The 17,211-nt window shown below is 38.7% G+C and overlaps 1 protein-coding gene across 2 annotated transcripts in view; it reads left to right on the forward strand.

Moving 5' to 3' along the window:
* ADAMTSL1 (ADAMTS like 1) overlaps positions 1–17,211 on the forward strand; it is a 449,261-nt gene that overhangs the window by 272,084 nt on the left and 159,966 nt on the right. For both annotated transcript variants that reach the window (XM_080372870.1, XM_080372871.1), the window contains one exon: positions 4,053–4,180. In XM_080372870.1, coding sequence (XP_080228996.1) covers positions 4,053–4,180 — 128 coding nt within the window. The remainder of the gene's footprint in view (positions 1–4,052; positions 4,181–17,211) is intronic.

Consider the following 17,211-nt stretch of genomic DNA (forward strand, 5'->3'; position numbering starts at 1 on the left):
AGGAGCTCTTGTGTTGCAGAACACTGCAATGTGCTTTACTGTTAAAGAGTATTTTGACATAGGTCCTTCAGTTTAGTTCACTGTGTTGAAAGTGGGTAAAAATTATTAATTAGTGGTATAAGCTACTTTTGAAAAATCTCTGCTAAACAGTGAGTTCTTAGCTAGTAATGGCGTACATACTTTGAAGCTGCAATAGACCTGCAATAGACAGTCTTCAGATTTAAAATGGCTTGTCAGGCATTGCTAGAATTTCAAGATCAATCTTAACTTTGTAGTTCGCAGGAGGGAAAACCACTCTACTTTTTTTGACATTAAACATGGATGGAGTTGAAATGAATTATGTTTATTCCACTTGTTAAAAAAAAAACTTGGAGCCTGTTCCAGTTTGAGATCACATGCTTTCTGGGAATATGTAGGTCTTATAACAAATCTTGGAATGCAAATAACAGGCACATGAGTCTCCTCTGGGTGGGAGTACAATTTATTTCAGAAGAATTTGGACCCTTAGAATTTCTAGCTGTGCTGATGTTTATAATCTGTGATGAGGTAAGAGTACTTGGTTCACATGACTTTACCTTCTTACCTTTACCTTAATTATGTCTTTGGGCTTTCAACCAGTGGTGAATGATCAGGACAAGCACACATTTGCAGTCTGAAGGTATTTGTTTCCTTCCTTGTTGTAAACTAAAAGCACAGGCATACATTTTCTTTTTAGTATATTAAAAGTGCAATCACACATTTTCATTTTATAAAAAGTACCCTTCAGAAAACAGTCAGCTGAAATAATTTCAGTAAATTGGAGTGCCACTTCTCTTATCTCAAATGTAAATGTTAATGAGATTGTATCTAGAGAATGCATTGCATCTGGCCATGGTCAGAATTCGATCACTTACTTTAATTTTTTCATTTATCTTTGCAATTATTGCATTGAAATCAAATCCTTTTGCATTTTATAAAGGTAAAATAAACTGAGACTGTCAAATAATTGTTACATAATCATTAGGCAAATTCATCTCTCACAGACTAAACTAATTTACCTTTTTTTTCCCATTAGTAACCAAAAATTACCCTATAATAAATGTTAAAGCAACAAAACACTGACCCAATTACCCATCTAAACTATCTTCCAAAAGCTGTTCTGCAGAAGGAGATGCTACATGTGTTTAAAATGCCACTAAAAACTGTGTATCATTAAACAAATTGAAAATGGAGGTTGGCCACACCATAGAATAATAATTTGATCTGGCGCTCAACTTGGCAAAAGTGCTAAGTTAGAGCAGCATGATCAGAGTGGACATGCTTCAGCAGAGGTAGCAGAGGCATTTGAAGAAAGCTTGCCTTCTGTGTGCTTGGTTCAGCTTCCTTCTCATTCACAAGATTTATTTGATTAATTGAAAAAAATAGTCTCTAAAAATTGTCTTGTGTCCCCTTTTCAGCCTATCTTTTAATGTTCTGCTCCTGAACCCCTTTAATTTGATGGAGTTTTCATTTGACCTCAGCATGCTTTGGACCAGATGCTAAAGGTCTTTCAAAAGGTTTGGCCTTCTTTGTGTCAGAAAGCCAAATAGACTCAACTCTATTTAAGTGTCATTTGTGTATTTGCCTTTCAAAGTACTCTGTTTAAAAAAAAAAAAAAAAAAAAAAAAGCATTCATGTTCTTGAAGAGTCTGTGAGCAGCAGCATGAGAAATGAAGCAGGCAACCATTGTGAGATGCTGGGGAGCCACCATTGGGTGGATGGTCTTGTGTGTTGTTGTACACTAGTCCTACACCTGACCCTTGCCACTCACTGAGCTCTTCCTTTCAAAAGAAATAACCATATTTCTATGCTTGCAGAAGGGAAAATCCTTTCTTTGTTTACCCATTCTGCCCAAACTGATTGACTCATTCTTCAAGATCAGGTCTGGACCATATCTTGATAAAAGCAATAATGGAAAGAGAGGAAAGGAAGAGTAAATGGCTGGACAGGTGTCCTTCAAACCTTAATTTTTTTTTTTCCTTTAAACAATATCTCCATAGAAGTTTTCCAGTTTGGCATACAGTCTGAGCTCACTTAAGCAGGTTTAAAATGACCAGCTTTCATTTAATTACCACTAGATTATTTTGCCAGTGTATCTCAGAGCAGTATCAGTCTTTTGGAAGAAATATAGCAATACAATTATTCTGTCAACCTGAGTAAGCCAAGTCATCCGTGAGCTAATGACTCACTTCAGGGAAGGAAGACTCTCACGGGACCATGGGAACAGCACTGGCAATGTTTTCATCCTTCAGATGCATGGAGTTAACAACTGTCAGAGTGTGCAAATGTGCACAACACTGATGTTACAGGCTTTTTGTTTTCAGAACAGAGTTCAGTGTGAGTTTTTGGCCTTATTACTGAGCTATGTATAAAGACAGCTAACAAAAGACATGGACTTTCACTTCAACTAATCTTATGCCTGGCTGTTTACTCAGCTTCATAGATGACACTAGTGGGTGAACTTCAATCCCCTTGCAGAATTTTATAGAACTAAATGCTTTCCATATTGGAAAATTCTCTCATTACTAATGGTTAGCACATATAATGCATTCCTGGCTCATTAAAGTATACTGAATAGTTAAACTCTTACTTTGATAAATCCCAATCACCACACATTTCATATCCTTTGCTTACAGACACAGACTGCTCAGTTTGGGATCTTGTTTATGTATAACAAATTCAGTGTCTCCCTTGAACAGATGTATATTGAAACTATTCTCAGCTCTAAACCATCACCACCATTTCCTTTATTTCTGTGAATAACAATATTCAAGACTGGTATATTTCACCAGGTTTCAGTTTTCATGACAAAATTTGTACACAGCTTCAATGAAGATGAAATTATTTCAGTGTTGAACTATCTCTGTGTCTCAAGTAATCCCTCAGTGTTGAAAGCTGAAGTTAATTTCTCTAACATGGTCTGGCAATGATGTTTACTGATGTGTCTCTGTTGAAGGCGTGCCATTGAAGTCTTCCTCATATAGTTGTCTTGCCTTCTTCTTTATTTCAAATACACTTCAAATGCTATTCTCCAGGTGCTGGCCCACCACCTAAGCCAAGCTTTGAACAAGAACACTTCCTGGTCTCCATCAGACACTGGCATTTTCCATGCACCTTTGCATGTTCTTGTAGGTTATTTAGTTTCTTCCAGCAAACCCACATAGATCGTGAGGGACAATAACTGTCTAAATGGTTAGGTCATTTGTGTCCTTACAGATCTATGTTTCAGAGATGCATTTGCATGAATGAAAATGAAAAGCTGGATACATGCATGACTGCATTATTTGAGGCAGGTACTGCTGTAATCTGAGAGAAACTGAGTGTTCCTAAGTCCATCAGTGCTGCTTCTCTATAAAGTTGTTTGTGCCCAGCCATGGGCATTAATAGTAGCACTGCCTGGATCTGTGCATTGCAGAACTTCAGCTCTTCAGGTACTATGCACTTTCTTTGTTACGCTATCAAATAGTAGGGATAAAACAGAGAATCTTTGTCCTTAAAGATTTAAAGGGGATCTTTGGACAGAGGAGCAGTAGTGACAGTTCCAGTTCGTAATGGTGAGTGCATGAAAGTCATCATGTTGAATGCCTTTGTATCACATTGATTCACTATGTTGTGATTCTTTTTTTCCTCAAGAGCATCTTGGATGGCACCTTTTAATATGTGATTTCATAGTTTCTAACACAGCAACAAAACTTCAAGGCACAATTTCTAATGTCTACAATACTCTGCCTCTTTCTTTTAATCAGGAAAAATCCCTTGTTACACTGTTGTCCAAAGTGCTTTTTAATAATTGTCATCACCAGGCTCAAATTGAGACAGAGTATGATACTCAAAGGATTGAAAACAAATTCATACAGCAAGACCCACTACAAGAACTGGCTGCCAGTCAGTAGTAATGTCAAGAGAATAGCAGATTTATTCAGTGCTTTTAATGACCAAGATGATATCCAGTAAAAAGAAAGGTTAAACTAGCAACAGTATTTTTTGTCCTTTAACTGATTTTTCATGATTTTTTTCCTTCTCTCTATCCTCAGAGCTCCAGAACAGCTCGCTCAGAGGAAGACCGAGACTCACTGTGGGATGCCTGGGGCTCGTGGAGCGAATGTTCACGCACTTGTGGAGGAGGGGCTTCGTATTCACTGAGACGCTGCCTGAGCAGCAAGTAAGTGGGTGAATGCTTTTTACTTCACTGATGGGATAATTCGACCTACTCGTATGTGTTGACCATAAGAAGTAATTAGTAAAGGTCTTAAACTGTGTGGAAATTTCCAAGTCTATGTCAAAAAATGATGGTGGTGTATTTTTTAATTCAGGCAAGCAGCCAACATGTTTGATAAGGCAACACCCTCTTAAAATAAAGTGAGACACTATGGAGATAAAAAAAAGTTGCCTGTAAAACTTGCAAGGCTGCCAACTACAGAAACGTGAAACCTCCCTACACTTTCACCACTGAAGTGGTAAGACTTTTGACATACTTGTACCAGACTACAGCTAATTCACTAGCTTTAGCGCCCCATAGTCTCAGCCATACAGAGACTATAAAAGCATCACATTGACCCAACATGGCATCCTGATCTATATAAGAAAGAATAATAATTCTGCTGGGGATATCTTACAATTAAATTTCAGGTATGAAGTCTTCCATACCAGCAAACCCTTCCCAACAGGCAGAAGTAGAATGGCCCAGTATAAAGGTGAAGTCTGGATACCCTGTCAGGTATCGGAGATTTTATTCCTCTCCAGTTACTAGCTTACAGTGGAACATGGACAAGTCATTTGACATCATTTCCACTTTATACTATATGGAAATTTTGCCTGCAAAATATTTCTAGCAAATATTATTTCTATCTACTTTAGGAAAAAATTTACCCGCAGTAAACATGGTATATGTTACAAATGTTAACAGGTTCCTGACAAAGGATATGAAGGAAACCTCCAGACCCAAACTTTGTGTCTTACTGTCGTCTCTGATACCCTATATATTGTAGTATAAAAAATGTAATACAATTTTCCATCCTGCATGTGTTTCTTTTGTATTTTCTTTCATGTCCTTATAAAAATGATGTTAATAAAACAGCCTGTGACAATACATTCCAAATTGTTTCCTACATCTGACATTTTAATACATGAAACAACACGAATTATTGAACCATAAAATCCAAATGCAATATTCTGTATTTTAGCTTTATCTGTGGACAGTTTGGTCTTCTAGTTCCAGCAGTTATTGTCTTGACAGTGTGCAAAAGTCTGCTAGAAGAAGAAAAGATAGACAAAGACATCTACTGAAACCAATGGGAAAACAGTGTTTTTCTATTCCATTCCCATACGAAAAAAATTAGAATAATTTGGTTTTTAAACCTGGGACCAAATTCTCATCTCTTGTTAGTTGCACAGAAAATAGTGGCTCTGCAAACATCTTGAAAACAGGAATTGCAGAAAGAGGAGCCGATTTTTAATCACAGTGTATCCTTTTCAGACTTAGAAAAATAAGTGACCTTCTGTATGCTCCTTTAATGTTAACATTAATCAGGCATATCAGGAGATCTGGGAAATCTAAGTAATACAAGGACTTTCTGCTCCCTCACTGAGAACTGCTTCATTTTTTTCTAGAGGGGAGAAGTCTTGAAGCTCCATGATAGCAGTAGTAGTAGTAGTCATAGTGCTCTGTAGTGTGTGAGTATAAACCACTCCTGGGCGGGCTGTCCCCATCTGCTTCTCTTTGATTCTTGTACTATTCAGGATGTCCCTGAAGCTACCCCAGTGGAACAGGGAATAAACTCATAAATCACACAGTACTTGTTTTTCATACAATACCTTACTACTGTCCCATCAGTACGTAAGTGATGCTTCCTGCTGTAAGAAACCAACTGTAAACTTTGGCCCATTCAGATGTGGAAGCCCCCTGTGCCCAGAAGAGGATGCAGGGGTTTAATTAGGTACACAGCTTTTGCTTGCCAGTGACAATAAATTGTAAATAGTAAAATTTGACCTGGAATTAGCACGGTATCAAATGTGTGATAGCTTTTCCTTTTCCCTGGTCTGTGTGCAATTGCTGATTTGATAAAGGGTTTAAATGATGAATTTTTGTGCTAGGCAAGCATTTTTAAGTCACTAAGAAAAAGGCAGAGAGGGAGCAGGTGAAGCTCATTCAGACTTTAAAGATTTTGAAATAAGCCTGTGTGCATGAGTATTTCAAACCTGGCAAGGCTAGAACAAAATGTTCACTTCTCTGGGACAATTCTTGGTACAGTTTATCTCATGTGTTTGCTGTATATAATTTCATGGCAGCATGAAAGAAGATCCTAGATACTTCTGGCAAATGAGAACTGGCAACCCATTTAGATGTTTTGGAACAAATTAATCCTAAATATTTCTCATCCTGGGAGGAATATTCATAATGCCTTATGTCTTTTAGTTCTGTATGAGGTCACTTTCAGGGCATTACATGAAAAGAGAGAATCCAGTGCATCTCCTTTAAAGAAATGCAAAAACTAATTGTCCATTCCTAAACATAGTTAGCATATGCAGCTAAATAAAGGAAAACAGTTTTCTTTCCAGCTTTTCTTTGCCAAAGTTATGTTAGTGCTTGTGTTGTTTGTTTTGGGAACATGTTTTGTGTTAGGTCTTCACAGCTGTGATGAAAGAATGGAAAGTGTTAGTGAGAAATTCTATTTTCTAGTGGTTTAGAAGGCAAACATTTCAGGGTAGGGGCTGTTTAACAGTGCAATTCATCAGAACAACTGGTCCTGATTATGCTAAGGACATTTAGTGTGATAGTGGTACAAATAAATGTGCCATTCGTACAAGCAGACAGGAGTTGTCAGCCCAAGTGAACCATGCATCCCAGTATCCCATGCTGACAGTAAGCAGCATTGGACACTCCAGTTGCAGAATAAGCCCCAGGAAAACAAAACCTTGCAATTAGTAGTTAAAGACTGGGCTAAACCTCAAAGCATAACACTTTTCATGCTCTTTGTTGGCATTATCTCTTTATAACTTCCGATATTCTTGTTATTTGCACAAAAGGACAGACCTCCTGTAAATGTTACAGTTGTTCACCTTGACTCACTTGAAAGTGAACCTCTGAGACTAATTATATATTGGGCGAAGAAGTTTTTTCTTTTATCATTCCAGAATGTTTTGCCCTTCAGTTTCAGGTGGCTTTGTTTTTGTGGTGGTGGTTTTGGTTGGTTGTTTTTTGGTTTTGGGCGTTGGTTTGGTTTTGGTTGGGCTTTTTGCGGGGAGGAGGAAAGAAACTCCTCATCCGTCTCCATCATGAACTGTCATGCAGCACTGCTGGTCAAAACCTGTAGAATGGAGAACGACAGACCACTTCTGTTCTACTTGAAGGCCAAGCTAGCAGTGCTTCTACAGAGAACTGAGTTTTATTAGTTATTGAATACCTTGGCTACAGGGATGCTGGAAATATATAAGCGGAGCAGGCGGAGAGACACTGCAATACAGTCTTAGCCCTCTTCCTTGGAATCTAGCTGTTATTTGTTGCAGTCTGCCTGTTGCACAGTACGGCTGGAGTTTGTCATCTAGAATAGTGCTTGGTAGTACCCACATACCTTCAATCCAAGTATTAATAAGTGTGCAAGCTGATTCAAGCAAACTCAAACCCAGTAATAAATAGCTGAAAGTTCATTAAATACCTGAAGTTCATTGCATTTATTTAATTTCTCTGTATCCTAATACATTTTCAAATCATAAAAGAAATTATCAATTATTTTATGCCAAGTTCACCCATCCTGCTCCTAAAGATATTCTGCATGCTCTGGAATTGTAATGTACTTATTGAGAAGTACTGCAGTAATATGAACAGTGTTTTACTGTTTCTAGGCTTGGTTACATGATAATTGTGATTGATTTTGTTTTCCTATCATATTCCAAATTCATCATCACTTTCTAGTTACATGTGTAGATAGCAGGAGAGCAGCTTGTTCTAGAATTTTGGGAATGATTTTAGGGGATAATATTTTAGGGGATAACAGATAAGTAGTCTTTTTTTTTTTTTTTCTATTTCAACCTGCTTAGAAATCCTACCTGTTACTGTTGTTGCAGTTTCCAGCTAAAACAAGAAGCAGGGAACAGCTTGTGTGAGTGTATAGCAGATTATGGTTATGGAGTCCCATAGATACTAAGTCTGGTTTAAGGGGTCAAGATTTGAGTTTATCACTCTTACCTCTGGGAAACCATGTGTAAAGTGCTGAACAAAGTGTAGGTTTTCCACCATTAGATGAGGGATGTATGTTTAGTAGCATAAGAAAGTCAACATTAACATCGTCCTGAAAAATTTCTCTTGGGAATAATAGTGACAGAGATTTAAGAAAAGAAAAAATCAAAAAAAATAAAAGGAAAAAGTCACAATCCAAGGGTTTTTTAGATGCTTCACACTGGCTCTGTTACTTGCTGGAATATATTCTTTTCCCCCATTTCAAATATCTCCCCTCCTTCCTTCCTTCCTCCTTCAGCTGATGTCTGCCTTTTGGTAATGCAAGCAAACCATCAGTGTGAAATATCCTTTCCACCAGCTCTGCTTGCTAAACTAGCTGAAATGATTCACTAGTTTGGTTGTTCAGCCCACTGCCATTGCATTCTGCAGGATGAAAACAGATCTGCATAAATGACTCGGGTTTATTGCAGTTTGACACTGTTGATCAGTAAAATAGCCACCAAGACACACTTTTAGAGGTTACATTTTATAAACTAGTTCAATGAGCTAAAATTACATCAATCCTATGCTCTATGGCATTTTTCATAAGGCAGAAGCTACTCAACATAAATTGGATTTATGTCATTAAGGAGTAGTATTTTCTCATTTTGATCACACAGATTATCAGTTCACAAATCAAGCATCAAATGACTTTCTGCCTGTCAGTTGATGATGGAATAGATGCATGTTACTCATGTTAGTTTGAAGTTAAATAATAGAGTAAGAGCCCATTACAACAACATTGGCTAGCGCTGAAAAGGGGAAACATCAAATGCTACGTATTTTTTAAAAATACTGTTAAAATATTTCAGCTCTATATACCTTTAATACCAAAACATTTTCTAATGTTGTGTTGCTGCTTCACAGCTGAATTTAGAATTTAGTCCAAGCGTGTGGGCTGTGGCTCCTAGTTTCAGGCTACCATCACAGGCTCCTCTGTCTCAGGGGCTTAGAATGCAAGAGAATCTGAAGTTTTTAACATCTAACATTATTAGTAAAAGGTCCTGTAAACTCTCTAAGTGAAAAATACAATGGAACCATTATTCTACTTTTTGGGTTGCCTCTCTATCAGACAGATGCTAACATAAATCACTGCAACTATTACGTAATGATGTAAAGGCAGTGTGCTCTAATCCTGGCACTACTAAGTAAGGCAAATTATACCACTTTATGAAATGTTCTTATGCCATCCAGAATGATCATTTTAAATATTGTGGGCTTTTATGACTTCTAGAATAAGGTCTTTGCTATCTTGAGGTCTGTAGAACAAAGAACAAAATAGTTTTGCAGAAATGCCATCATAATTAGTGGATACATCCACAAAAGTAAATAACATTCTGATGAAGCATTCCATGTCACTCAATGGAAGTACAGTCAATGTCATAAAATTCTTAGGTCACTTGTGCTACCACATTATTTTAGAGCATGGTTCTCATTACCCTGATCAAAACTATATCTGTATGCTAGCTTAGTATATTACTTCCTGCAAGTGACCTTCAGGATACCTCAATAGCTGGCTTGTTTTCTGCTTCAGTTGATAACCATAGCTGGTTTACTCTGTAGAGGATATCCTCTATGCTATATTGGGTGATTTCAAACATTTGGAAGAATTTTGAGTATATATAGTTTGTAGATGCTTCTGGTTAAAGCTGTTCCATCTAGCAACATTTTAAAAAAGGGGGTGGGAAAAATCTATTTACTTTGGGATCAGTCAAATCTGTTATTATGAAAATATTTTCTACTTTCATTTGCTGGACAAACATTTCTGTTTTTAGAGACAGATTGCAGTACTAACTCTTCCTAATGGCAGAAGCAGCAACAATCTTAAATTTGAATTAATGCTATAAAAAGCTGCACTGCACATTTCACACAATCTAGATCAGCGTTGTAATCTGTGGAGTGATTGCTGGTGGTCTTTGGAGAGCCAGTTAGTGGTCACATTGTGCTGGCTGCCCTAATTTCCAGCTTCTATGCCCCAGTGAAGTAGCTAAAAATATATTAAATGCTTTCCTAGTGTTGTTTTCTTGTGTAATTCATTGCTAGAGCTGCCACAGGAATGTTATATGTTGGTGTTTTGGGTGAAAAACTGATCTGCTTTAGTACGAATGCTAGTCAGCATTGTTCCTACAGATGAGTGATGGATATGGTTTCCATAAATCTGTCTCTCTTTTGAGAAGTAGCCTGCCTAACAAAAATGTCTGTGAAGCCTTCACTTGGATGATGAACTGTTCATAAGTCCAGGTTCACTAGAGGAGCTCTTGTATATTCATAATTCTTTCAATAAATCTGTTCTGGGATTTAAATGAAAAAGAATTAAATCAGCCAGACTTTTGCATGATGTGCAGTTTTTGTAAGCCTTATTACCTATAAAAAAGAAGTTAAGATGTAATTCTCTAAAGCCCCAAGCAATAGATTGTACATGAGAAGGCATGACCATTTCACTGGAGCTGGCTGACACACATGACTCAGATCCAGGTTTAAACTTCCTCAAAACATGGGGAACTTAGGTTCCTGTTCAGCACATTTGTTTTGTAAAGACCAGCTGCAAAACTTGGATCTAGATCTGAGTTCAGGCATGTTCAGATTTGGGGCATTAGTACTTTGGGGCCTGAAATATGTTCTAGATGCTGTTGTTGTGATATAGCAAGCCAGGTGAGGTTTAGTATTGTGTTTTCTTTCCACTTTGGCTGTGAAGAGACCTCTTGCCTCTGTTTTGCTGAAAGGCATTTCTTTAATTCTTGCTTTTTTTCTGCCTTTCTTAGCTAGTGAGCAACTGAAAAACAGTTACAACTGTAATTGCTTTCTGTACATCTGCAATATGTGTTATATGTGCAAATCTAAAGCAAAAGACACCTTTTAAAGATTCTTAAGAACACAAAAAATACTGCAGTGACAAACTGTGTCACTGCAATGACAAAATTTAGTGAGAGATTAAATGCATGGAAATAAACAGTAGGCTGAAAGCTCTCTGAAATTTTTTTCTCCTTCTTTTCCTTTATTTTTCTCAGATTTTATTTTTGTTATTTTAATTTGACTAGCCAGTTATATTTTAGTGAAACATTAGGGAGTGTCATTTAATGTCATCTGTTTCTTAGAAAATAACATCCAGTTGCTCTGAATAATGCAAAGAAGGTTTTGAAATTAAAAATTAGAATAAACTCTATTCTGTTCAGAAATCTGTGCAGCAAAAGTCCAAGGTCTCCCTGACTTTTGAGTAAATATAATGCCAGCCTCAAAGTCCAAGGGTAGCAGAAGCTACCCAGATTAAGAGTTTTGTATGGGTTGGAGCACTATTGGAGCTGTGGGTGATCATTGTTTGTACAACACTCCCAACAAAATTGCTGAATCCAAACTGTTCCCCTCATCAAAATTCCAGAATTTAAAATGAAATTGTGGCACAAGCATAATGGTATCTTTAGAAGGAAAGGCTTATGTCTACAAGACCAATATATATATATTAGCCTTCTCCGGACTGTATGCTGTTTTGGCTAGACTGATAGAAATAACAACTTGATATTGGTAGCTGGGCTAGCTACTTTTAGGTTACTTTGGTTATTCCTTGCGCTAGAAACAAAACTTTAGATTGGATGGAATTCTCTTGGGAGCATTCAACACAACTTCAGCAAGCATTAGGTAGCCAGAAACAAGTAGCTGTTTTGTACTAATACCACCGTGAAAGGGACTTCATCTTTGAGAAAGACTATTTACTTCTTCAAATTCCTAAAGTCAATCAGGGTTTTGGTTCAGGCTAAGTATTAAATAAAGGCATTTTTTCCTTTTTTTCTAACACCATCTCTTTGATATAATGTATAGTCATATTCCATACATGCGTATCCATACTCCATTCTTTTGATTCCAGTGAATTTACTCTAGATATACAGCAGAGTTTCACAGAGTAAAGCCCACTGTGATGGCTTTTTAGTTAGTTCTGTACTCATCCCCTTCACGTACATAAGGGTCAATGCTTATTTAATTATATAATCATAGAATGTTTTAGGTTGGAATGAACCTTTAAAGATCACCTAGTCCAAACCCCCTGCCATGGGCAGGAACACCTTCCACTAGATCAGGTTGCTCAAAGCCCCATCCAGCTTAGCCTTGAACACTTCCAGTGACGGAGCATCCACAACTGGGCAACCTGTTCCAGTGTCTCACCACCTGCATCATTAAAAAGTTCTTCCTTTTGTCCACTCTAAATCTATTCTCTTTCAGTTTAAAACTATTGCCCCTTGTCCTGTCAGCAGAGGTCTTGGTAAAAAGTCTGTCTTTCATATAAGCTCCCTCTAGATATTAAAAAGCTGCAGTAAGGTCCCCTGGAGCCTTCTTTTCTCCAGACTGAACACAGAATCACTGAATAACTCAAGTTGGAGAGGACTCATAAGAATCATCGAGTCCAACTCCCTGCTTCTGGAAGGACTACCTAAAACTGAACCATATGACTAAGAGCATCACCCAGGTGCTCTTTGAATTCTGACAGGCTTGGTGCCATGACCACTTCCTGGGGGAGCCTGTTCCAGTGGTGGACCAACCTCACAGTGAAGAACCTTTTCCTAATGTCCAATATGAACTTCCCCCGATGCAGCTTCATTCTGTTTGCTTGTATCCTATTGCTATTCACCAGAGAGAGTAGATCAGCACTTCCCCCTCCACTGCCTGCCTTGAGGAAGCTGTAGACTGCCATTAGGTCACGTCTCAGCCTTGTCTTCTCCAAACTGAACAAACCAAGTGACCTCAGCCCCTCCTCATAAGTCTTGCCTTCAAGACCTTCCACTATCTTGGTCTCCCTCCTCTGGACACATTCTGATATCTTGATGTCCTTACCCACAATGGCATGCAGTACTTGAGGTGTGGCTGCAGCAGTGCAATGTAGAGTGGGACAATCATCTCTCTCAACCAGCTAACAATGTTGTGCTTGATGCACCCCAGGACATGGTGGCCCTTCTGGCTGCCAGGGCACACTGTTGACTCATATTCCACTTGTCTTCAACCCAAACCCCCAGACGTCTTTCCACAGGGCTGCTCTCCAGCCTCTTGTCCACCAGTTTGTATGTATAACCAGGATTATTCTGTCTGACATGGAGAATCTAGCACTTGCTCTTGCTAAGTTCCATATGGTTGGTGATTGCCCAGCTCTCCAGTCTATCCAGATCTCTCTGTAAGGCTCTACCTCAAAGGAGTCCACAGCTCCTCCTAGGTAAGTGTCCTTGGCAAACTTGTTTAATGTACATTGGATTCCTGCATCCAGATGGTTTATAAAAACTTTAAAGAGCACTGGCCCTAAAATTGGACCCTGGGGAACATCACTAGTGACTGGCCACCAGCCTGATGTGACCCTGTTTACTATAACTCTTTAAGCCTGACTCATCAGCCAGTTGCTCACCCAACATATTATGGAGCTCTCTAGCTGTATGCTGGACATTTTGTCCAGAAGAGTACTGTGAGAGACAGTATCAAAAGCTTTTCTAAAATAAAAAAACCTCCACATCTTCTGACTTCTCTTAGTCAATTAGATGGGTGACTTTGTAATAAAAGGAAATTAAGTTACTTAAACATGACTTTTCCCTCATGAACCCATCTTCAAACCCAGCTCTTTAAGCCTTTCCTCAAAGGAGATGTATCCAGCCCTCTGATAATTTTTCTCACCTTCCTCTGAATCTGCTCTAACAGGTCAATATTTGTCTTGTAATGGGGACCCCAGAGCTGGATGCAGTACTCCAGGTGGGGTCTCACCAGAGTGGAGTAGAGGAGGAGAGTCACCTCCCTTGCCCTGCTGGCCATGCTTCTTTTGATGCAGCCCCAGATAAAATTGGCTTTCTGGGGTGCAAGTGTGTGTTGCTGACTCATATTTAATTTTTCATCCACAAGTATCCCCAAGTCCTTCTCTGCAGGGCTACTCTCAGTCAGTTCATCACTCAGTCTTTTTTGATATCCGGGATTGCCATGACCCAGGTGCGGGACCTTGCACTTGGCCTAGTTGAACTCCAGGAGGTTCACATGGTCTATTTCATGCCAAGTATGATAACATTATTTACATCAGAATTGTTGTTTCCCTAATAAGAAGATTGCAGAAAATATTATGTATGCAAAAAGTAGGCCTTTGGTGGCTGCAGACCAGTAACCATGTTTTTATTTGCCTAGCCATCTTGCTGTGTGTACTGACTCAACTTTGTATTTTGCCTCCTTGTTTATTTTCTTACTCCTGCAGAAAGAATATTTATAAGATCTTTGACTAAATTTGCCTGGGAAAGTTGGCTTGTCTATCCCTGCCCACTTTTCTTGTCTCAAAGTTCCCTATTCCTGTAACATTTCTGGTATTTCACTATTTCAACAAGGTGCAGAAGCCTATAGGAGACAGTCTCCCAAACACAAAGAATGAAAGGTTTTTACAGTTGCAATGCCAAGCTGCATGGCAAAACATACCCGTGCATCTGCACAACCCATTGCAGCAGGCAACGTGCTTATCAACAAAAGGATATGGAAAAATGTTTACACATCTTTTGAAATTATTGTCAGCTGAAGTGGACATGAAGTTGGGCAGACCCAACCAGACAGTTTGAAAAAATGAACTCATCAAGTCAATGCAGTCCTGATGCATCTTCCTTTTTCATAACGATTTGATGTCCATGGCCTTCCCTTACACCTCATTTGTGGGAAAAAGAGGTATGCTGAAAGAATAAAAGAGACTCTGTTTTCCCCAGAGAAGGACAAACATGGAAATTGTATTGAGGATGAGATTTGGGAAAGAGGTAAGAGGAACACAGAGAGGAAAGAGAGATGCAAGATGGTGTTACTGTGTGTAGCCTGGCCCCATGCCTGCTGGCACCAGGGGAATGGGAGGGCTGACACAACCCAAGATCTCATGGGAGGAAAAGGGCACACAGCATACTTTCCTCACAGGTACAGTGCAGAAACCAGAATCTGTCCCAAAAGACTGGTTATCAAGGAGTGTGAAAATAAAGGAAAGTGAAGATTGCCCAACATTACAACCACTTTCAAACCGCTGTGATGAACAGTAGCATCAGCGTTCGCATCCACAAAAATAACCCACCTCTACCCCATAGTTGCTGGTTTATGTGGAGACTTGTTTCTTAAGAAAAGCATTTCAAACCTTGACGACTGCTGAGAGTGGCAGGAGTTGATGAGGTCCTTCTCTGCAAATCTCTTTCATCATTTTTGGTAATTACAGATAAAGGCAGCTTTGGCATGGGCTTGATATTCTTTCTGGCATGCATTCCTGCAAGATTTCTAATTCTAGCTGAGCACAAATACACATCTACTTTAGACTTCTGGAGGTGGGAGGGAGTTGAACTAAGTCCCCCCACAAACGAGCCTGGAGAAATAAATACCAGGGTTTGGGGTTGTTTACATTAGAAGAAGTGAATATTTTAATATATTAAAAGTTGTTAACCTCTTTCAGGAACTTTACTGGAAACAAGTGGCTAGTTTTGAAGAACGAAACATGACTCACAATAGCTTGTTTTTCTTTCATATTCATATGATAATAATTGTCTGTCAAGCCAAACCCTCCCTCAGCTACCTTTTTCCTCTGCAAAATCCCCTGCAGCACATAGATAACAAAGATGAGAAGCACCTCTTACTGCTCCCACTCTTTGTGTGCTCTCCAGGACAAATTTGCCATTTTGGGTGACTTCTGACTTTTGCCAGGCAGCTGCATGTATTCCTTGTTGATGTGAGTTCTCATTTATACACTGCAGAGGTTAGAGGTTGTGTGGTGACTGTATGTCATGACATAATCTCCCTAATCTGCTGTGGTCCTTACTTGCATGTTAAATGCTGTCTGCTGTGACATTGTGCAAAGCATCTATGCTGACTTGTGAGACCCATAGCATTAATTTGAAGCCTGCCTAGAGGAGAAAACCTAGGCTGGCCTGGTGTCATACAAGATGCTGTGTATTTCAGTCTGGCAGGATTACGTTCACTAGATGGTTTCAGCTTCCCTATTATAAGCATAGACAGGGTCAGAAACAGAATTCACTTTTAAAAATCAAAATTTATGCCCCAAAAAGCTATTGTTTAATTATATTTTTTTTTCAGAGTCATTTTAACCATCCATTGATTTTCTACAGATCCTATGACTTGGAATCCAAAAGTAGACACCTGAGAGATTCTGGAATACTGTTCTGAAGCAACATAGATCTGAAACACAAACTATTCAGCAAATCTGTTGTGAAAATATACCACCTTAGGCTGAAAGCAGTTTGCCTGCTTTCGGGTGATAGGTGATAACTGGGAAACTAATGTGCTTAAAGAACAAAACCCCAAAGTCTGATCTTGGAGAGAGGACAAGGGGAGTTTTGCAAGAGTGGATCCTAGTGTTCATGAATCATCACAGCACTAATGATCACAATCCAGAATTGCACATTTTTTCTGAGCAACCCTGGGCGTTAGCCAGACGGAAATTGGAAGAAAAATCTGAATAGTTCTGTGGCATGTGTCTAATGAAATTATCTATTCTTTTCCCTAATGCAAAAAATAAGTGAAAAACAAGTGAGGTTTTTCTCATTTCAAAACAGAAAATGTAAAGAAACTGTGAAAATAAAAAGAAACTGTGGGGCAGCTGATAGAAAAGAACTTTAAATTTCCTTGGTAGTTCAATGGTTCTGAGGTTAATAAATTGTGGTAATTGAAATTATGGTAACAACAGGTCCGTGTGAAACAGAGAGGTGTCTGATGGGTTGAACGGCATTTCTGAGAGTCAGATGGGGTATGTATCAAGCTTGCTAGACAAGCTATTCAGTGTGGTGTACAAGGTCTGCACTAGAACTGCCTGCATGCTGCATAATACACTTTTTCCTTTGCTACCTATTGCTGTAAATCAAGAGTACGTCTATGAAATTTAGTGGAGTGTAAAAGGTTTGGCCTGCACCACAGTATCTCTACCAGATTGCCTATATTGTTCAGGATGTCTGGGGAAAATAAAAAGAAATTTTAAAAATTAAATTTTAAAAATTTTAAAA

Source organism: Falco punctatus, assembly GCF_963210335.1.
Source record: "Falco punctatus genome assembly, chromosome: Z".
NCBI lineage: Eukaryota > Metazoa > Chordata > Aves > Falconiformes > Falconidae > Falco > Falco punctatus.